The sequence below is a fragment of the Trachemys scripta genome, chromosome 11 (genome assembly GCF_013100865.1).
Source record: "Trachemys scripta elegans isolate TJP31775 chromosome 11, CAS_Tse_1.0, whole genome shotgun sequence".
NCBI classification, from domain to species: domain Eukaryota; kingdom Metazoa; phylum Chordata; order Testudines; family Emydidae; genus Trachemys; species Trachemys scripta.
The window spans coordinates 16,836,930-16,860,740 of NC_048308.1; the positions used below are offsets into that span (position 1 = coordinate 16,836,930).

At 39.2% G+C, this 23,811-nt stretch overlaps 1 protein-coding gene across 5 annotated transcripts in view; it reads right to left on the reverse strand.

Annotated features, from left to right (window-relative positions):
- ZRANB3 (zinc finger RANBP2-type containing 3) overlaps positions 1 to 23,811 on the reverse strand; it is a 112,858-nt gene that overhangs the window by 75,505 nt on the left and 13,542 nt on the right. For 4 of the 5 annotated variants that reach the window (XM_034786007.1, XM_034786005.1, XM_034786006.1 and 1 more), the window contains one exon: positions 5,991 to 6,009. In XM_034786007.1, the coding sequence (XP_034641898.1) occupies positions 5,991 to 6,009 (19 nt within the window). Of the gene's footprint in view, positions 1 to 5,325; positions 5,344 to 5,990; positions 6,010 to 23,811 lie in introns of those variants that run through there. The other variant, XM_034786009.1, reaches the window with a different exon arrangement.

Consider the following 23,811-nt stretch of genomic DNA (forward strand, 5'->3'; position numbering starts at 1 on the left):
TAGAAATATGCATCTCTTGCATAAATTTTAGATAAACAATATAACTGTCTGGGCTTTTATTTAGATTTATTTGTTCCATCAATACTCTAGAACTTTACCAAAACATTTTAAAGTGACCATTTATAAATCTCCTTTGACTATCTCGCTATGAAAATGTCCTCCCATTTTGTAGATCACAGTATATCCTTTCTAGATGATGAACTGATTTATGGCTCAGCAAGTAATTCTGTGAAAACAAACAAAATTCAAACCTCGGCACTGCAGTTAATGAGAACTGCATCTTTCTGTAGCAGCTCTGTAATAAGAGTTTGGGACAATGCCTCTGGAGTTCACTAGAAACTTCTTATTAATTCTGGAGTATTGTCAGAAAAGGGAGAATTAAATGTCTTTAATTCAGGGATAGGCAACCAATGGCATGCATGCCAAAGGTGGCACGCGAGCTGATTTTCAGTGGCACTCACATTGCCCGGGTCCTGGCCACCGTCCAGAGGGGGGTGGCGGGGGGCCCTGCATTTTAATTTAGTTTTAAATTAAGCTTCTTAAACATTTTAAAAACCTTATTTACTTTACATACAACAATAGTTTAGTGATATATTATAGACTTATAGAAAGAGACCTTCTAAAAATGTTAAAATGTATTACTGGCAGGCAAAATCTTAAATTAGAGTGAATAAATGAAGACTTGGCACACCACTTCTGAAAGGTTGCCAACCTCTGCTTTACTTCAATTTATTGAAGGCCTTCCTCTTCTGTCATCCCACAAAGGAACAGTCCATAAAAGCAAGCATTTTAGCTCCACCTACTGGAAGTAAGATCGCAAAGAGCGGACTGCAAACTCCCAGTGGGTATATAAACCCAGCCTCCAAACCTCATAGCCCAGAGTCAAGGAAGAAGTAGAGCATATTCAAAATTAAGAAACTGTAAGAAAAAGTGAAGAATACGGGATTGAAGAACAGAAAGATAAAGTTACCACTAAGTAATGTCCCTTTCTCAAATGTCCTGTCTTCTCCCACAAAACAGTCCAAAAACAACAAGCTGAAGTACTGTAGTGAAGTGGGCATACCTGATGAGCCTAGTACAACCTCCTTTGGTCAAGAGCCATTAAGAGAGGGTGGGGTAAGTAACAGAGGGATGGGGCCATAAGATGATGTTTGATGAAGGAGTGAAGAGAGGATCGAGTGTTATATTCCTCATGATATCATCTCAGCTCTAAATTCCCAGAAGGGGGCCCATATCGCTTTTATAATGGCCCCAGTCATCTAGAAAAGGTTGTCACGCTTGCTAGTATGCCTTACAAATATAGCCCTTAATCAAATGGAAGAAGGTGGTTTTAGTGGCCAACAATCCTTTTTTAGGATCCTAGAAATAAGTTCTTAGGTCTTCAGTATATTTGAGTGTAAGTCAAATATAATGTGAAACCTCTTCTGGAGGAGAAACACGGATTGGTAAAGATGATAAGCAGACAACATTTTATTAACATGAAATTATTGTTTTGTTGACAAAAGTGACAGAGGTAAATATAATGCCAGATAAACTTAACTTAAAGGAGAATCAGCACTGAAGATTCAGTCTTGACATAGCAAGCCAACAAAATAGCAAAGTGTTACTTCCATCAACAGAGGCTGAGAAGTACCATCCCTATACCACAGATTCAAAAAGAGGCCCATATAACTCTAGGTAGGTAACCTTTGGTAGGGTGGAAAGGTAAAGGCTCAATGTTTGGACCCTTAATGAAAAAGCACAAAAAGCATGGCAGTGTAAGGATAAGAATCCCCACTCAAATAGGCCACCAACAATGAAGATAATAATAATTATAATAGTAATAATATCCCCTATTTGTCATATACACCTCTACCCTAATATAACGCTGTCCTCGGGAGCCAAAAAATCTTACTGCATTATATGTGAAGCTGTGTTATATCGAACTTGCTTTGATCCGCCGGAGTGCGCACCTCCGCCCTCCTGGAGCACTGCTTTACCGCGTTATATCCAAATTCATGTTATATCGGGTCGTGTTATATCGGGGTAGAAGTGTAGTACTTTACATCAGTAGATCTCAAAGTACATTACAAAGAAGGTAAGAGATGGCAGATGTGAACTCTTAAGGGCTTCAATTTAAGGTTCCTGTTAAAAATGCCAACATATCTGAATATTCCTAGAAGGAACAACTAAGGTAAGTTATTGTAATGACCTGGGAACCTACCCTTCAGATTCCTGATAAGATCTTTTGAACTACCAAAGAAGAGGTTGGCCTCAAAGAATTCTGCTTGGATTTCCCATGGAGTCAAGTGCATTCTGGAACAAGACTTCGGAAGCTTAATCAGTGCTGTGTGAATACTCACAGTAAAGACATGATCAACTCAGATATGTATCTAAGTATAGTATATTAGTGACTTGATATAAGGAGATCTCAATAACTAGTCATCATAAGGCTCCTCCCCAAGCACCACTGGGAAATCTCATAGCAATGACACTAAGATATAGACAAATCTATTGATATTGGGGGGGGAAAAGAATTGGTGGTGGTAGGCACTTTAGGAAGAGAAGATTAAATTTTTAGAGAGAGGTGTATATATAAATACACCACCTCATCCCCACAGCTATTGAGAGCCTAAGGCAACAGTATACTGGCTGTTAATTTGGAATGCAATATGGTAGCAAAAACTGAATGAAATTTGGAGTTACATATACAGACACATTACATCACAGAAAAGGGAGATGATAATCCCTCACTTCCAATTCTGGTGACATGGCAAATGGAATGACCACATTACTTCTTGGCTCCTCAAAACTAGAAAGATATGAACAAACAGAAGAGAAAACAGAAAGGAGCAACAGAAGTGACTGACACATTTGAGGGACTGATTTATGAGGAAAGTTTATAATATTCATAGTAGCGCTTGGCCAAATGACAATTAAGAGGGCAGAGGAATGTTATAATCTTCTACAAGTATTTAAAGGGTGAAGATACTTAATACCTAACACTTACAAAGCATATTTCATCTTAAACACTGGACAAAAGTATTGAGGATTGATTTTAAACTTATGTGATGTATAGAAGTTTTTTAACCCTTATTTTATGTATGGGAAAACTGAAGATGAGAGGGTAGCCCATGGAATATACTATAACTAGGAAAACCAGGATGAGATATGCAATAAACAAATGAATAAATAAATTAGACTGAACATCAGGAAACATTTTCTATTGGTAAGAATTATTTTGCAACGGAATAGTCTCCATATGTAAATGATGGGAGTACCATTTCTTGAGTTATTTAAAAATTAATTAGACAAATCACTTGAGAGTATACTGTTGGGAACATTCCTTCGTTAGCAGACAGACATGGTTCTTTGGAGTTGATATTTGATATGAAAAATAGTTATTGGATAAAATACGTATTTATGCCATTTTCTGCAATGAAAATATTTCTGAAATAGGTTATAGACAATGGTTTAAGTGGTTTGATGAAAATCCACAACAAAAATATGTAATGCAGACCACTGATTGGTGTAAGATCCTACCAAAAAGCTAAAAATAGATTTTTTTGGACTGGAGTCCATTTGGGAGCTTGTGGAAATGAAAACTCTGCACAGGAATAATGAAGATATTTTAATGGGAAACACTATCTTTGGTTATCAATAGGGCCCTACCAAATTCACGGTCCATTTTGGTCAATTTCACGGTCAGAGGATTAAAAAAAATCATAAATGTCATGATTTTAGCTATTTAAATCTGAAATTTCACGGTGTTGTAGGAGTCCTGACCCAAAAAGAAGTTGTGGAGGGGTCGCAAGGTTATTGTAGGGCATGGGGGGCTTGCGGTACTGCTACCCTTCTGCACTGCCTTCAGAGCTGGACAGCTGAGAGTGGTGGCTGCTGGCTGGGAGCCCTGCTCTGAAGGCAGAGCTAACGCCAGCAGCTGTGCAGAAGTAAGGATAGCATGGTATGGTATTGCCACCCTTACTTCTGCACTGCTGCCTGCAGAGCTGGGCCCTCAGTCAGCAGCCGCCACTCTCCAGCTGCTCAGTTCTGAAGACAGCAGTGCAGAAGTAAGGGTGGCATGGTATGCTGCTGGCAGGGTACTGCCTTCAAGACTGAGCGCCTGGCCAACAGCTGCTGCTCTCCGGCTGCCCAGCTCTGAAAGCAGCGCAGTTTGTAAGTGTGGCAATACCACGACCCGCCCGCCCCTTGCAACTCCCTTTTGGGTCAGGCCTCCCAATTTGAGAAATGCTGGTCTCCCCCAAGCAATATTTATAGTATGGGGTAAAAGCACACAAAAGACCAGATTTCATGATCCATGACATGTTTTTCATGGCCATGAATTTGGTAGGGCCCTAGTTATCAATTTTTCAGCACTGACCGTAAAAGTAGAACAACAGCAGATATGCTAACCACAGTGTTTTCAGACTGCAAATCTTTCTAGGCAGGAATATTTTTGGTATCTAACTTTCTACACTATTTCAATTTATGGGCAATATAAATGGATAATAATTCTGTATTAAGTGAAGTATTGAATGCACAATTTATGAAATGTGTGCCCAGGATAAAAAATTAATAATAAACAATATTATATTTTTAACCGACTAAAGTAGATGGAAATTAAAATTAAATTAATAAGGAATATTATAAAAACATTTTATCCATATGAAGAACAGTACTACAACTGAAATACAGAGCTATCATTCAGTTCATTATAACTAGAGGATAAGACAAATCACAGATAATCCCCTTATTGCAATTTTGAGTGAATACTAATTTTATTTACAGTAGATGGTGCACATAATCTTAAATAGGCTGGGTACCCCAAAGGGTTTTCTTCCCAGAAAACAAGATTGCAGTTAAGATTAGTAGAAATGCTTGAGCTGGAGCTCCCTCAATATAAAGAAGGAGGAGCTGCTGAGAGGAAACTCACTCACGCACTCTAGGCAGGAAAGCTCTAGGGGCCTAAAAATATCACTCAGAGAAGCCTACCGGGCCTCCAACCCTTGGAGAGCCCAAGGGATATTAAATCTAACTGTAAGCCTTTGCATCTCTATCACTTGATCACTCCATGCTATTAGACCCTGGACCCTCACCCTAGGCAGGAGAACTCCAGCAGCCCTCTTCCCCACCTTGATTCACCAGTGCCCACATTTGTTAAGCTTTCATTCTGCAAAATGCAATTTCCCCCCATATCTTCTCCACAGCTGTTAATATTAGGGTAAGCAGTCCTCTATTTATTGGTGTGTGTGTGTGTGTGTTAATTCACAGATAGACAAGATGGGCACTTAAAGTTGTATTTTAGAAATTTGAAGAAACTAAAATAATAAATATAATGATGTGTACCTGAATAAGACAGTCAATGAGTTATGTTCCTAGCTCCACAAATGACTTAGCAAGCTATACTGAGAAAGAAAAAAATTCTGCCTTGACTCTATATAGTACTTTGAAGATATAGTCATGCAAGTGACATGATTGGTTACACAGCATAGTCAAAGGCACCATGCTGTAATATACAAAGAATTTACATTTCCCTAAGAAGTCAAAGAATCATTATTTCATTCTCTGAGATGTATTACTTTATTAAGTACACATTGCATAGATTCATATTTGCAACTATTTGTTTAAAACAGGTGTCGCTTCAGTTTAAGATTGCTATTTTTAAGCCACAAATAAACAATCTACACAGCAACAGAATTGCTTAAAACTACTGCATAAGTAAAGTTAATATTTTAAGGATTTTTCAGGAGAGGAGCTTTAACATCCACAATAAGCAATTAAAATTGATCTTTAAAAACAAGTTGTTCAAATTTACTTTTAAACCAGGCAGTCACAACTTCAACTTTCACTTCTTTACTTAGACAGCTTCATTGAATCTAATGAGCATTATAATAATGATGCCTCGCTCATTCCTAGCCCACCCCTTTCCCTCCCCCCACAAAAAGAGACATTCTTAACAAAGTTAAAAGTAATAAAAGTGATATTAGATAGGAAGATGGAAAATAACTTACCTCATCAGCTATCATACACCTAGATGCAAAAGAGGGAAATGTAACAGTAAATACAACATATAAAATAATTAAAATTACATTTATCTACAGATTTATTTTAATAATTAAAAAACAGACTAATGGCGTGATAGATTAAGAACAAAAGCTAGCTTTATTGTCACCTACCCTATGATTGAAACCCACCAGAAAGAGATTGAATACTGTAATAAATACTACCAGAATGTTAACTCTTCTAAAAACATATTTATCAAATATATTTATGCTAGAGTTTAGAACAAGGTATTAAATCAGGTACAGTCTAGCATTACATTAAATGTGATATCCATCTACATGTTCAATAGAAGCTTTGTATCTTCTAGTTTAGTGTCTTTCACAGAGGATGAAGCAATGTTCTCCGCCCCTTCAGCTACATATTATTTATCTAGCTGTCAGAAAAATCAGATAGCTGTGAATCGGAGTAACTACTTGTTCTGAAGGTTCCTCCAGCCACTTTTACAGTAGAAACCGAAGTTGACTTCCACTTTCATCTTCCACAAACAAATCTTATCTTTATACATGTTATAATGTATATCAACTTGAATTTTTCAATTTCAGAATTTATCTGTCTAGTGTTATTCACAGTAAGACCAGTACTAGCTGATCGTAGTGAGAAATAGTATATCCTACAATACTTGTTTGGAATATATGCATGTTGTTGCAATCCCAGCTTGTGTGTGATAGTATATAGCAATTTCAGATTTTGAGACATATAGAACAAAATAATGAATGATAAAATTACAGCTATTTCATATTGCTCCTAATTTACACATTGGCCAATGCCCTTACCTGTCTCTACCTATCATGTTTGACAGAGATGTCTGATGTTAGTTACTTCACTAAATTGTTTGCATATAATATTAAATAATATGCTACTATTAGGACTGTTTCAGAGTGGTAGCTGTGTTAGTCTGTATCAGCAAAAACAACGATGAGTCCTTGTGGCACCTTAGAGACTAACAAATTTATTTGGGCATAAGCATTCGTGGGCTAAAACCCACTTCACTCAGATGCATGGAGTGAAAAATATAGTAAGCAGTAGTGTGTGTATATATATATATATATATTACAGCACATGAAAAGATGGGAGTTGCCTTACCAAGTGTGGGGGGGTCAATGCTAATGAGCCCAATTCAGCCAAGGTGGAAGTGGCCTATTCTCAACAGTTGACAAGAAGGGGTGAGTATCAACAGAGGTAAAATTACTTTTTGTAGTGCCCAGCCACTCCCAGTCTTTATTCAGGCCTAATTTGATAGTGTCCAGTTTGCAAATCAATTCCAGTTCTGCAGTTTCTCATTGAAGTCTGTTTCTGAAGTTTTTTTGTTGAAGAATTGCCACTTTTAAGTCAGTTATTGAGTGTCCAGGGAGACTGAAGTGCTCTCCTACTGGTTTTTTAAAATTACAATTCTTGAGGTGTGTGTGTCACTCTGAAACCTAGAATGTCTGCTGAGTCAGTGTGAAGCAATGGAAATAGCTACAAGCATGACAGAGAGTTCTTATTAATTAGAATATCACCAGGTTCAATCTTCACAGGAATTTATGGTCTGTTACCATTCAATTTCTAAGTTCTTAGCCATTTTCAACTTTTTTACACTTTATGAATTACACCCTGTTCCAACTCATAGGGGTGCTTGAGATTTCCAAAGAAAAAACTGCCTTTTTTTTTTTTTTTTTAAACCATGAGGAAAACATATTTTTCCCTAGCCTTGCTCTCAGAAATGGCTAAAACCATGTTGGATGAAAACCTTCCCCCTGTACCCCTCATCCTCAAAATCAATCAGCCTGAAGAAGACACCCCATCTGGAAAATTTCAGCCCAACAGTTAAAAGTTGTCAGAGTTGTATGTAATTGAAAGCAATCGTATAATGGGAACTGTTGGGTAACATTAATAAGTGGTGCTGCTAACCCTGCTTATCATGCGCACACACACAAAACTTGTTGACAGATTATAACCCAAAGTTTCAATTCAGTTGCCAGTTCCATTTCTCATAAATGATATTTTCCAGTAACTGACGCCTAAACACTAGTAAATGCTTGTCTAATACTTGATATTGAGTATTTTAAAGTTTATGTTTTCTAAGGAAATCTCCCATATTACCACACTCTCCCGATTTGGAACTCAGGAGTATTCATTAAGAGGGTACTGATTCTATACAAAGATGTGTATCCACTAGGGTTGCCAACTCTGACTGAAGCTATTCCGGGAGATATATTTTTTTTCCAACATGACGTAATGTCATTTTCTTAAAATATCCTATTAAAACCTCCTTTTCAATAGTCACCTGGAGATCAATGCCAATTCCGGGAGACTCCAGGCCAATCTTAGAGGATTGGCAACCCTAGTATTCACACTATTTTTTTATTTTTGTGTTTCCTATTTGGATGCAATATTCAGGGCTTGTCTACACAATATTAGCAAAGCGCATTAGAGCACTTTACAAATCACACCTCTCTAACAGCCCCACGTAAACTCTGTTGGCATGCTTTAAAGTGGTGCTTAGTTTGTGTTAAAGGCCAGCAGGGTCTATATGGGGTAGTTAGAGCACTTTCCAAATCACACCCCTCTAATGCACTATGCCAGTTCTGAGAAGCCCTCAGAGGATTTTTTAATATCCTTCATGTGCACATACCATAAGCAATCTTGAGGCTCAGAATGAATGTTGAATGCACTAGTGAGAAATATGCACATTCTATACTATGGTATTGAAACCCTCTTTTTAAAAGGCAAACCTAGTCTTAAGTGTCAGGTAAAAATAAGAAAGGTATTTCTTGCGGGCACTGGCATCTTTCCTCCATAGAAGCACATTCTTTCTGCACACGAAACAGTCACCATTCTACCTTTAAACGATTAATGATCCTGGCAGTCCCACTGACTTACAGGTTTCCATAATGCACAATAAGATGCACCCTGCCAATGTAGAATTCAGCTCTATTACTTTTCTTAGAACCATCAACAGAAACAGATTTATTCATACATGTATTGTCTAAGCAGTGCTTAAAGATTTTTCATGTTGAGGAAACAATATACCAGTCATAGCTTTGGAAAAAATTGAATTTTAACTACTGGACATGTCCACGGGCCTTAAAGATTTTTCATTTTATACATTAAATATAGAGTAACAAAAACTGAGGCTAGAAGAGAATCTTTTGTTTTAATAAAAGTTCAGTGTCTGGCCAATAGTGTGTTTAATATGCACTTAGAAAGCATGTTTATTTGCTGGTCAACTAATACACAGTTCTATCTTAATGTTACAATCAGTTCAGTTTTCACTCACTCAAAAATTAGTGATTAATGTTGTCCATCATATTGATTGTTAATTGCCTGGACTGAAATTTATGTAGTTTGACCCTAGGATTTATAAAGTAAATCTTCATTTTAATAACTTCTTTCCAAAATTGCTTCTGTACATTAATCATCCATTTATAAGACAAGTACACACATTCTAATTAATTCTCATGCTGCGGCAGTCTCTGTTGGGCAACTCTGATTTTTTTTTATACTGACTACATGGATTCAGAAAATGAGCAAAACAATAGCAATTAGTTACAGAACAAACATGCATTCTGAAACAATAACTAGCCATTTCAAATCTCAGTGAACAATATATTGCACCTATATAGCATATTTCATTGTAAAATATATCAAAACTTTATAACCCATATACCCATTTATGCTGACAAGTGCAGTATAGTAATCTTACAATACTCCACAGTACAGTAGATACTATATTATAAATGTGAGGGTAATGAAATTTTAGTAATGCAGTGTTAATAATACGAGACCACTATATAGCATATTTAATAGCATAGTATGAGACACTGGTAAGGACAACAGGTTTCTGGAGCACATGTTCCTTAATCCCGTCTTCTCCAGTATGGGGTTTATATAACCTATCATACAGACCTCACACAGAACCCTGCTGCAAATGTTTGTGGTTTTACAATGACATCTTCTTATTTTGTTAAAGCGCGCTCTCTCTCTCTCTCTCTCTTTGTCTGCAGTTCCCATTGTTCAAATCTCTTTATGTCACATGTAATTTGGTTTTGTCCTACGTGTTTGCGCTAGCAATCCACTTTTGGAGGCATCTGCATATTTGACCAAAGATACTTTCCAAAAATAGCATGAACCTAGTGCAAAGGAGTGCTTGCTGTCCTTCTCTAAACCCTGGTTAATGGCTCAGAAAAGTCTCTAAATCCCTGAGTGCTGTATTAGGCTGCAATTAACAGGATGCATCACTGCTTGAATATGAAGAGGTGCAGATCCACATGTCACCAGTGGGTTGCTGATTTTGAAAACTACAGTAGAACTTAAGAGTTATGAACAGCAGAGTTACGAACTGACTGGTCAACTACACACCTCATTTGGAACCGGAAGTATGCAATCAGTCAGCAGCAGAGACAATTTTTTTTTAAAAGGCAAATACAGTACAGTACTGTGTTAAATGTAAACTACTAAAAAAATAAAGGGAAAGTTTAAAAAAAGATTTGACAAGGTAAGGAAACTGTTTCGGTGCTTATTTCATTTAAATTAAGATGGTTAAAAGCAGCATTTTTCTTCTGCATAATAAAGTTTCAAAGCTCTACTAAGTCAATGTTCAGATGTAAACTTTTTGAAAGAACCACCATAACATTTTGTTTAGAGTTAGAGTTATGAACAACCTCCAATCCTGAGGGTGTTTGTAACTCAGATTCTACTGTAGTCTGAAAACTGCTGATTTAGACTCAAGCATAAATTGAAGTTTTGATATGACACTTCAGATGAGATTCTGAAAGAGAGGTAAAAATAGATAACCATGTATTATGAGAAAACTAATAAAAGATTGGGAACAGAATATATTTTGATTAGATTACAGCTAAAATAATTTAAAGTAGGGGTTCTCACCTTTTTTCTTTCTGAGGTCCCCTTCAACATGCTATAAAAACTCCATGGCCTACGTGTGCCAACTGTTTTTTCTGCATATAAAAGCCAGGGCTGGCATTAGGGGGTAGCAAACAGGTCAAGGGCCTGGAGCCCTACACCACAGAGGGCCCCCACGAAGCTACATTGCTCAGGCTTTGATTCAACCCTGGATGACAGATCTCAGGGCTTCAGACCCATGCAGTGGGGCTTTGGCTTTCCACTCTGGGCCCCAGCGAGTCTAATGCTGGTCCTGCTTGGCGGACCCCAGAAGCCTGCTCACAGCCCCCCAGGGGGCTCCGGACTCCTGGTTGAGAACCACTAATTTAAAGGATTCAACCCCAATACACTGTTCATTGTTCCACAATCAGAATTTTAAATTTGTGCACAGCTAATATAGCAACAACAGATTGAGATCTCTAGGTCTGAGAACTGATTTTGGCCAGTAGAGTCTGGGCCAAGGAAAGTGAAGCCATGCTGTGGAAGTCATGTATTCCATTGCTGTGAAAGAAAGTATTGAATGTTTTGTACAACTCCTCCAATTTATGATCACTTGGAATGATATTGGAAAATATAGCCACTCACCTGTCATTGTAGCCTAAATATATAGAATTCATGAGACACACAAATCAGAGCTTTATGACTTAAATACCTCTATTTAGTATTACATACTCTTTTTAAAGGGAAATCTCTGTTTAAGCTAAAAGCTTTCACTTCACTATCTCCTATATTAATGTATTCAGACTAGCTGCCAACACTAGCATCAAAATTTCATGCTGTCTAAGTAGGAGAAACAGGTCTTCAGATACAAGTGAAGGTACAAATCTGTATTTCTAGTTCACATATTTTGACTGCAGGAAGACAGACTTCTTGTTCTTTGAAGTTCAATTAGTCATTTCCCCTCCACTGGTAGTTACTCAATTCAGGCTTCATCATTCATATCCCATCTGTTCATATGACACCTTAGTAATAACTATATCCAAGAATGCAAATACAAGCTATGAGACACTCAGTTTCATATCCTGTTATAGGATCAGCCCACATGGCCAAAAGTTTCAGGAAAGCAGGAAGAACAATACTGGATGTCTTGGACACATCTTCTTTAGTAATCCAGTCCAACCATTTTGAAAACTTTATGGTCAATGATAAATAACTTCCGTGTCTTTTAAGAAAAAAGGAAGATTTTTTTATTATTATTTTAAAGGCTGTATCTTCTTTCATACAGATTCAGTGATTAATGCTGGAATCTCTGTGAACGTGTCTTAGAAGTTGGCTGTTATTCCAACAACAAGCATTAGAATCTCACTCCAACCTACTGCACATGCTGGTGTACCATTGTAATGGTAGGATAAACAATGGCTCCATACATAATGATGTCACTCAGGAGTTCAGTTCATAAAAGAAGGCATGCAGAGTGATCTGAGGGACAACACTGTTTTTTTGTTTATTGTGTTTACTTTAGAATAATAAAGCAAAGTCTGAAGTCCACCATTAAAATACAGACACCAAAAGTTAAAAAGGAAAATTTGCCTGATCAGGTAGCATGGCAATTGTAAATGTACGTGGGGGAAAAGAGCGAGGTGCACCAGGACATTGATGTCTCAAGTGCATACATAGGTACTATAACTAAGGTTAATCTTTCTCCTCACAAACTCATTTAAATGTTTCCTTCCCTTAAGGTTTCACTAAGCTCCATCACCGTGCTTTTGAAACCCTGCTCTAAATGCGTCTGACAATATAGTTTAAGGGGTCATGCTAAACCACATGGATCAGTGCCCTTAGTGGACCATGAAACCAGATAATCCAGGATTATCTTGCAATACTAAAAAGGTCTCTTGAGAGCTTTGAAAATGTCATGCTTTCTTGCCAACTAGAGAGAGATTACTTTCCCAACATAGGCATCTAGAGTCCCTTTTCATAGTATCATTCTTAGATTCCAAGATCCTAAGGCAGGGACCTTGTCTACTTCCATGGTCTGTATAATGCTCTAGCAGATTACAAGTGCTTAAATATTTCTGATTATATGGTTTCTTAGGAGAAGACAGACGCCCTCTAAAATAAGGGTGGTCCTGTGAATGGCTCATCAACCTATAAAGGCCTATAACAGAGGACTTTACACTGAGCATGGAATCATGAGTTTCCCCCTACCCAAGTGGGGGAATTCCAGACAGTTTACAAAACATACCTTTCATCAGTTTATCTGCAGAAGTGACTGAGGACTTGTCTTCACTGCATTGTGCACAGGAGCTATAACTCAAGTTTTGCCCCTAACCCAACTTTCATCCATACACAAAAATCTTTAGCATGAGTTAAGTGGTGCTGAAAGCTCAAGCTACCTGGCCTGTCAGGGGATACAGTTGAAGCTTGAGGACTGCTGATATAATGTAGTAGGGATCCAGTAATTCTCCATCTGCTAATCCAATCATTCTGTGCTGGTTGAGTGTCGTTTCAGAGTGTTGTTGCTGTCATACAAGCTAGGCTTGCTTGAGTGGAGTAAGTCACGTGTACTAACTGTTGAAACACTAAGCAAAGTTGCACATTTTTGGCTGTGCTGGCCTGTGTAGGGAGACTACATTTCAAAAGAGAGATGGCCCAACTTTCCACGGACAGAGTACACTACACTATTTGTAAAGTTTAGAGATCTGGGAGTTCCCTTGAGAAGAAAGAACAGGGGAAATGGGAAGGCAGGAAGACACACGGAAAAGAGAGGAATGTTCACATTAAAATAGTAAAGCCCTAAAATGAAAAGTTTCATTTGCAGTGGAAATCAGAGTACATACATTTATTAAAATTAAGATGTCCATATTTTAGAATTACCCCTTACATACAAGCATGCTATAGGGATCCGGTAGGTTAACAGTAAGCTCCTACAGCAGGGGTGGGCAAACTACAGCCCATGGGCTGCATCTGGCCCATCAGACATTTTGATCTGGCCCTCGATCTCCTGCTGGGGAGCCGGTTCGGGGGCTTGCCCTGCTCCGCGCGTGCCGTGGCTACGTGCAGCTCCCAGAAGCAGCAGCGTGTCCCCCCTCCGGCTCCTATGCATAGAGGCAGCCAGGAGGCTCTGCACACTGCTTCCTACCCCAAGTGCTGCTGCCACAGCTCCCATTAGCCGGGAACCGCAACCAATGGGAGCTATAGGGGTGGCATCTGTGGACGGTGCAGTGCACAGAACTGCCTGGCCGCGCTTCTGTGTAGGAGCTGGATGGGGGACATGCCACTGCTTCCTGGAGCTGCTTGAGGGAAATACCGCCCAGAGTGTGTACCCCTGCCCCCCTCCCACACCTCAACCCTCTGCCCTGATCCTCCTCCCACCCTCCAAACCCCTCGGTCCCAGCCTGAAGCACTCTCAACCTCTCATCCCCAGCCATAGCCCTCACCCCCCCAACCCGGAACCCCCTCCTGCACCCGAACTCCTCATTTCTGGCCACCCCAGAGCCCGCACCTCCAGCTGGAGCCCTTACCCCCCTCCTGCACTCCAACCCCCAATTTCATGAGCATTCATGGCCCACCATACAATTTCCATACCCAGATGTGGCCCTCAGGGCAAAAAGTTTGGGCACCCATATCCTACAACCCTATTGCATTATAATATGGATCAGTGGGGAAGGAAACGAGAATTTCATGCTCATATTTTCTTTGTATATGTAACAGAGCAGTCTATCCCTTTAGAAACAGTTGTAGTCCAGCGTTAGCCAGTCCTGTTCCAAGACTCTGAGCCTGTAAGACCAAGCATTTTGAGTGTTGAATTCCCCTGGAAGTATCATGTGACCAAGCTGAAGCAAGCCATGATGTGAAATGGGAAGAGGGAAAGGCAGTTGACAGTCATGTGACAAGGCTATAGGATAAAAGGCAAGCATGTAGCTCAAACTGAAGAGCCAAGAAGGTGTGAGGCATGCCAGGATTTAAGGCAGTTCCCTGTGAGGAGTGACCTGCACAGAGCAGGAAGTGCTGGCAGACTGTCCAAACACTGAATCCCGGAGAGAACTGGATTGGGCTTGGGATCAACCAAGCAGGTGGCAGGAACAGGGAAGGAATCTACAACCTAGCTCTGCGACCCCAGCAGCAGAAAAGGCCTAAGTACGAAAAGGTAGAGAGAGTTATTTCTGAAGTGTTGCTAATCAGGGAAGCAACTGCTGGTACTCAAGAGGGCTAAGCCAACAATTTATATTAAAGAACTAGAATGCCTTACTACTGCAGACACCAAAAAGGCAATGATATTTTGAAACTCTTGGGCATGTGAGAGTTAACTAGAGACCCAGTAAACACATTGCCACACTGGACTGTACCCCACAACAGTGTACAAATGTAGTCTCATAAATGTGAACACTGTGAAAACAGATTGGATGGCAAAGATACCACATACATAGGTATCTTATCATCTGCAGAGGTTAGTAGGTAGTTACAGGAATTCCACAAGAGAAGTTTTAAGAGCAACACACCTACAGAAATAGTGTTAACAGTAGCTATCTTGATTTAAAGCACTCTGGCCTGTTAACATTATGCCTTAAACGCACCTGAGTCTTTTCCTTTCCTTTTTTTCTTAAATAGAGCAGTTTCTGTGTTTGGCACCACACAATGTCTGTCCCTACAGGTTTACAATCAAAATTAGACAATACAATACAACCTGTAACTAGTTAACTGTACACTTTATCATATTATAAGTATACGAATAATCATATGGTGTAGACATGTGGTCCATCTAGCCCAGTATCCGATCTGACAATGGCTAGTTCCTCATGCATCGGGGATATTGCGAGAATCCCCATAATATACAACTTCAGAGTAACATACTTATAAAGGAAGTTTCTTTTTAAACCTGGACAGTTAGCTTTGGTAACCCTTCATAAATGAATGTTTATAGCTATTATCAAGTTTTAACCTAATGTAGCTATTTATACAACCAAATTAAGCTTCTAATTAATTTTAGTAAGTTATTTACTGACTTTTTTTTTTTTTTTTTTTAAATCAAGAGCTACATGTAACTTTGGGAGAACAGAAGCCCTATACTGCTATGTATATTTCTGAAAGAAAGGCAGGTAAAGCAAAAGCACTTTAACAAGTTCTAGTAGTAAAGTGATTTTTCACCAAGGTTATGAAAAAATAATGCAGTTTTCTTCAATAAATACAAGCCTTATGCAATCTGTTGGAAACATACTTTACAGAGGAAGCTCACATGTTGCCTTCACTAGTGTGAGTGTCCTGATATTCTTGGGATTCTCACCCACTCATGTGAGTCAGTTTTATATAACACTACAACATATAATTTGCCTCCTACTCACAAGTCAACACTTTAGTACTAACATCTTACCCAGGGATATTTAGAGTATGTGAACTGAATATATTTTTATATAGAAGTGCGCAAACATCCATTACATTTGTGTGTCAGTAATCACAGTATGCAGTCATAAAACTATAACAAAGTGAGATGACTTCTTTGCATAAATAACCTGGGCTACTCCACCAAAAATAGAGTCCCAAATGATTTAAATTAGGCTTGGTTTGCTCTTGATTTACATTAGGTATTTTAAAAGTGAATTTAGCACACATCAGATGTTCCTACTTGGCAGCACTAGAGACATGGCACTTATTCACAGAAGAGATACAACACAGACAGTGATTATGCAAGTTCCTACATTGACGTTCCAATGTTCCTCAACCTCAGTGTGGAGACACGGCCTCTCCAGCCTTATGTGTCAGTTAAAATACGAACATCATCTAATATTCTAAAAGCCTAATATTCTAAAAGGCCGCGTACACTAACGTGCTAAACTGGTCAAGTTGAAGCTAGGCTTAGCATATGACAAAGTCTAAACTAGGCTTGAGAATATGTTAGCTAACAACATATCTTTAAATCCTACTCAAGATAAGCTTTAATAGCAAGAGTTAATAGTTCATTCTCTATACCCATTCAATCCGTGGCTTCTGAAACTATGTAGTTCACCAACTAGGGTAATTTTTATGAAGTAGATTTGCATAAGAAGTGGACCAACATCCACTTATTTCACATTCGCTATGACTGTTGGGTAACCTATCTTTTGATATGGAAACTGGTGGATTCAGACCAGTGACCTAGAAACTAGAAATTTAGCAGTCATGATCATCATGTCTATGAGTTCTTCATAAATATATAGGAAAGAGGAATTGATGATTGAGATAGCCAGGGATTGAAGCCTAAGGAAAAATGGGGATCATGTACAGGAGACTATGAGAGAGAACATAAGACAGATTAATACCAACACCAGGAAGAGACAGATCTATGTGATCGGGGACTCCATATCAGAATTGACAGCCCTGACACCAGATCAGATCCAGAGAACAGAAAAGTGGGCTGTCTGCCAGGAACAAGGATACGAGATGTGGACATGAGGCTGAAGAGGAGCCTGATGGGAGCAGGGAAAAATACACTGATTGTGCTGCATGTTAGAATGAATGACACGTCTAGATTTCCTCTGGAATGGGTCAAGAATGACTAAACTCAGCAGGGAAAGACGCTTAAAAGAAGTGGAGGGTCAGATGATTTTCAGGATACTTCCAGTGCCTACAGAAGGCAGATGCAGGTGTGACAAGACAACAAATATCAATAGATGGCTCAAGGATTGTTGCTATGAGGAAGGTTTCAGGATGACTGATCATTGGGAGGCATTCTCAGAAAGAAGAATCTTCTTGACTTATGGACTCTACTTGAGGAATTGGGGTATTAACCTCCCAGGATCAAGTCTGGCACAATTGATAAAAAAGACTTTAAACTAGGAGATATGGGAAGAAGGTTGAAAGGGACTCATGAAATCTCCACGTATGGCTTCAATACACAGAAGCAAGTAAATCAGCTAAATGAAGATATAGTAAGGGATAATGGAACACCGCAAGCTAGAAAACTGGGTGAGATCGGAGGGAAACAACTGAAATGCTTGTATACAAAAACAAGGAGTCTGGGTAACACAATGGAGAAACGAACTACTAGTACAGGAGGCTAAACCTCATAGATTCTTAAAGCACAAGCTGCACTTGCTTTGCAGCTTGGAATCCCCAGATCTTTCATACACAGGCTAGAAATCCCTTTAGCCTGGGTCCAGCACTTTCCCCCGTTCAGTCTTTGTTCCTCAGGTGTTTCCAGGAGTCTTCTTGTGTGGGGAGTGAAGAACCACAGATGATGTCAGTCAGTCTCTGCCTTATATAGCTTTAGCATATGATGGGAACCCTTTGTTTCAAAACTAGGTTTCCAGACTGGTTTGCGGAATAATACTGACATCCCAAGATGGAGTCCAGAGACATGTGGTCTGACCCTGGTCACACGTCCTTCTAGAAACATAGCAGCCATTACTTACAGGCTAGCTGGAGTGTTCTCAGACAGGCTCACCAGGTGGGAGATAAGCTTCTCCTAAGGTCTATTGTTCTTTCTAATGGCCCATTACCCTGAATAGGCCCTTTCCCCTGAGCTATTTAGATTGAAAGCATCTTGTCTAGTGGGCATTACCCAGGTGTAACTACATTTAAAACAGATACATAGTCAATATTCATAACTTCAGATACAAAAATGATATATTCATACAAATAGGATGAACATATTCAGCAAATCATAGCTTTTCCAATGATACCTCACATGACTTATCTTGTACAAAATGCATCATAATTATGCCATAATCATATCATAATAATATCACTATGAAGAATATGGGGTGCAGTACCACACCTACAGTAAGAGAAAGGTCTATTTTAAAAACACAGTGTAGACAAGGCAAGTTGTAGTTTTAACGTGTTAGCTTGTCCTAATGTTTAACTCAACCTGCTAAAACATGTGAAAGCTACAAACTGCCTTGTCTTCACTTGGATTTCACCTCATGTTAGCTAACATATAGTAAGGTAAAAACACTTTCTTTCCTAGCATGTACGTACCCTATGGGCTCGCCTAGGCTAGGATTAAATGTGCGCTGCTAGAACGCGTTGGCTAACACATGCTACATAACATCTTTAAAGTCTAATTACACAGCATGCTGCCTTTAACATGAGCTAAACTGATAAAAGTCTAAGCTTTTCCTCACCCAGGTTAGTACACAACAGAATGCACTGTCTTGTCTACACTAGACTTTTTACAAAGTGCTAGCTAACGTGGTTTTCTCCTTCTTTCCAACAGATTTAGTAAGTGAAGCCAAGCTTCATTAGCTGCTCATCACCAGCCAACACAAAGTTACCTTTCTTGTGCAAAGTGTATATTTGTTTTGGAACTAAGAACTGATTCAATGAAATTCATCATGCAAGGCAAGAAAATCCTCACAGCACTGCAGGAATTTAAGGGCATAGGACTATGCTACAGTTCTCTTAACATGGCTGTAATATTTTCTATACAGGCCATAAAAAATAAAAACGGTGTGAGAGGATCGTTGGGCCACAAATGTGTTGTAACTAGTTGTAAATATCTATGTAGACAGGAATTTTTGTATAGAGAAAGCTTAGTCTCATACCTGTTCTGGTGCATGTTATCAGGTGTATCTGGAAATATCTTTGGACAGATAGGTAATCAAAGAACCTTAGGAATTTAGTTTATTTTTGTTTGCACTTCAGACATAAATGGAAGTGCCTCAAATCCTCTTTTTGAAAATAAATAGATTAGGTGTAGACATACCTAGGCTGTGGCTGTGTTACTTGCATACATTTAAATTAAATAGTCTACAAGTGTGGTGCATTGATTTACAGCTAATTATAAATCTGTATTTAACCTGTAAAAGCCTGTCAAAGCTCCGCTCAATACTTCCTGGTAAATATTTAAACAAAAAAAGAGAAACATTCTAAAGTTTATATTCTTGGCCTTCAGGCTCATGAAGTTATAGTTATTTTATTTTTAAGACTGAATTAAGCGAACTGAGAAGTAAGGAGGCATCTCTGAGGGAGCTAAAAGCAGACTCTCTCCAGTCAGTGCTAAATGGAAAAAGGAAAGTGAGAGCTTAGTTTGGTAACAGAAGCAGGGTATGAGCCTTGAGTAGCAAGGCTTCCAAAAGAGAAAGATGTTATAAGGACAATTCTTAGCCTGAGTGCTTCACGCCTGCCAGTTGTAACAGGCTTCTACATTTTGCTGTTCTGGGGCCCAGAGAGCATGATGACTCAATCTCAGCATCTGAAATACCTTCAGAATAAACAGAAATATATACTGTTGAGAGGCTCTGTTCACAGATTCCCAGTTTCTGTGAAGTCCTGAAGACTGAGCAACTCCATAGTGCACTGTATACTTCCTTTTCCTACCTTAAAAACATCCTTCCATCTTTACCTGAAGCTTCTAGAGTGATGCCAAAAGCAAATTATCTACCAAATTTCTCTCATATTAGAGACCCACTTTAAATCATGTGTTTGTTTCAAGCCTCTCCTTCACCCCACCAATACTCCCATCATAAAGGAAAACCTTGGATTTCCTTTATCGCAGTAAGCCTGAATTACAATAAATTTTGTAAAGCTGAGTAGCTCACCCACTCTTTATGCAGAATTTGCAAAGTTAAAGAATTTTTTTTTAAAGAGTTGGGTATATTTTGATTTAATAAAAAGAGAGAAAAACATTCAGTTTAAGAAGTGGTAGCTTACATTTGATGGTGTTCAAGTGACCAAAAATGGCTTTTTAAAGTCAAATAATTTGATTACATTAACTGATAAAAACTCAGATTTAAGGATTCAGTCTGAGTATTTGTAAAATATAGATCCATGCACACAAGATTAAGATTGCATTTTTAGTAATACAAAGTTTGTTGTAAAGGATGAATGATTCAATATTATTTTATATAATAGACTCAGTATGGTGGTTTGCAAGTATAAAGATTGTTTTTCTTCTCATTCTTCCTTATCTCATTTTGGCTATTCAAACAACCACTTTTTTCTACTACTATGATTGCCAGCATTCTAACTAATTTGACAAAACAGAAGTACTTCAGCCTATTTGATTTTTGCACAGCACACAAACTACCATTGATATTCTGTATGGTGTTAATTTGTCTTCATTCTTAATTCTGAAATGCTCCTTCTTTTCTATTACACATTTTGAAATTAAAAGTAGCAGTGGGAATAAATTAAGCACAAGGTCCAGTAGAGAATAGGTCATAAAAGGGTTGCACATTTCAGTTGAAGGGAAGGAAAATAGTTGTAGATAGTCTTGCTTCCTGACTGGATGCCAGTCTCTCTCAGCAATCTATGATTTTACATCACCTCAGATTGCTCTACCTTAAGAGTTTACTTCACTTTCACTACATCACAGAGCATATCCTCTCTCTCACCCCACACAATACTGTATTTGTCAGCATACTGATTTCTACTGATTAAAGTTAGGCTGAGAAAACACCCCCCTCTGTACATCCTACATTATATTATCTACAATATTATATCTGTGTTGAAAAGAAGAACCTAGTCCAATAAATCAGAAGAGCATTAGATATTCGGTCTAGGCAAATACTGCATCTAAAAGAAAAAAAACTGGGGAAGACAGTTAACTGATTAAAATTCTTCTCACCCTATTTTTTATTAAAGTTTCCTTGAGGCAACTATGCATTACATTCAGGATAACAGATTCCAAAGAGCTTATGCTTCCCTCAGATATACACAAGTAACTCTAATTAACATTAAACGGAATTACATAATGCACTGAGGGGAAAAAAGAAATAAGTATGATTAATCAGACAATGTTTTGTAATTTTGAACACCATTTTACTTCAAAGTTATTAGAAATCCATTTAACTGAAATTGCCTTCTTAGCTAGTGACAGCACAGCCCTATTATGTAGAAATGCAATTACAGATCTCAAATGCAGTCTATGCTGCCTATGGAAGGCATTTATAGAGCCCAACTACTGTAGTCTGAGCGCCTCATGATTTTTTAATGTGATTATCCTCACAATACCATTGTGAAGTAGGGAAGTACTACTAATTGTCCTCATTTTACAGCTGGGGAACTGAGGAATAAAGATATCAAGGATATTGTTTTCACCCCTCAGCTCAAGCCCAGGCTCAAGCCCAAGTCCCCTTTCCATTTACAGCCAAATCTGCCTGACTCAGGCTGGAAAGCCCTCAGGATCCAGGCTCTAAGATCCACCAAGGAAGGTGGGTCTGAGCCCAAGTTCCATTGGCACTTGGGTCTAAATGGCATCATGTTGCATTGTCGATGCAGCTCACGCCCGGGTCTTAAGACTTGTATTTGGAGAGTCCCCCAACGCTATCCTAAAGTGTTTCTTGGTCTTTCTATCCCAAGGCTGGACAAACGGCTCCCAGGAAATGGAAGCAACCCACCTGGGTTCAAGTACAGCTGCTTGGCATTTAACCCTTCTATTTTATTCTGGCGGTGTTTTCATGCACCGTCAACAGAGGGAATGGTTTCCTGCATTAGCTAAGGCCACCAACAAGAAGTCCTTTGCCAAGAATGCCGCGGTCTGGTCACAGGACCACAGTCAGATTCTTATAAATCTCTGGTGCGAGACAAGCAAGACATTTAACTTCAGTAAAAGTACCAGAAATAACCAGGTGTACTCAAGAAATAGCGGACAAGCTAGCAAGCATTGGGGATTAAACAGATCCTTGACCAGTGCAAGGAGCAGATTAAGCAGTTTGTGTGACTATCGGAAAGCCAGGGATCAAAACTGCACCTCAGGAAACTCCCCATCATCCTGCCTCTATTACGAGGCCTTTTATTGGGTGCTGTGCACTGCTTCGAGCCCCCAGGGGTTCATGACAGTCTGATCAGTGGGGATAGTGATGTTCTGATCCCTGATTCTAACACAGTGCCAGAGGGGCGCCAACAGTGGCCTGTTCAGGCTAGCGAAGTGACTCTGGTGCTCATATTGATCCCTTAGGAGGCTTTGCTGCAAGACCAGCTGCAGCACATTCTGGATCCATACTCTAAGGAGTTGTTTAAACCCTAGAGGAGCAGCCCACCAAGAAAAGGGCAGCAGAAATAGAAAAGGCAAAAATAGCCTGGTAAGTGTCTGATTCCATGTTTGTTATTGATATACAAATGGGAGGGATTTCCAGTTTTTGACCCTATGCTATTATTAAATGCTGTGGGTAGCAGTGTTTATCCCCTAACGGTGGAATGCATGCCAACGCCTTGGCATTGCTCCCACCCCAGCAAACACCATGTGGAATTCAAAATGTATACCAGGAAGCACAGTTAAACAAGCATTTACAATGAAAATTTTTACTAGATACTTGCACATTCTTACAAGGAAGTGCTGGGGTGTTTCAATTCAGATCATTCATTTGCCTTTCCTTTTAGTATGGTGCACTGTATAAGTCTGCCACAGTGTTAACAACCCCACTGTAAACTGTATTGGGGGAGGGGGAAAATATAGTGTATGGGTGACTAAATCATTGCCTGAAATACAGAGGGTGGGGTGTATGCAATCCAGAATTATGCTGGGGAAGCAGGGGTACTCACTATGAAGTACTCACTATGCAGAGTCAATGTGGTCATGAATTTGCATGTAGTCTATAGGCAGATGGAATCTGAGCAGGCTGTAACATAAGTTAGCTGTACCCAGGTAACTGCACAAATGCAGAGAGTTTTCAGCAGCTTTCAGGGAGTCTCTAATCTATGAGGATGCTAGTACAACATCCTGTTGATTCCCTGATGAATTTTGACTCAATCCCAGGTGTGGATAGCTGCAAACTCTTCCCACAGTAGGAACACCAGATGAGTAGTCACATTTCAGAGAACTGTGTATTTTCCAGCCCACCACACTCATAGATGTGCTGCTCAATAGCCATTAGCTTGAAAACCCCGTTGGCACACTTGGCTGGGTTGATGCTAGTAGCTTGGAACCTTTGCCATTCAGGAACCTCCACATTTGTAACATCCTCAGGATGTGAAACGCCTGAAAAGACTGAGAAACCATAGGTAGTAAGCTATGGCAACTGTCCTCCT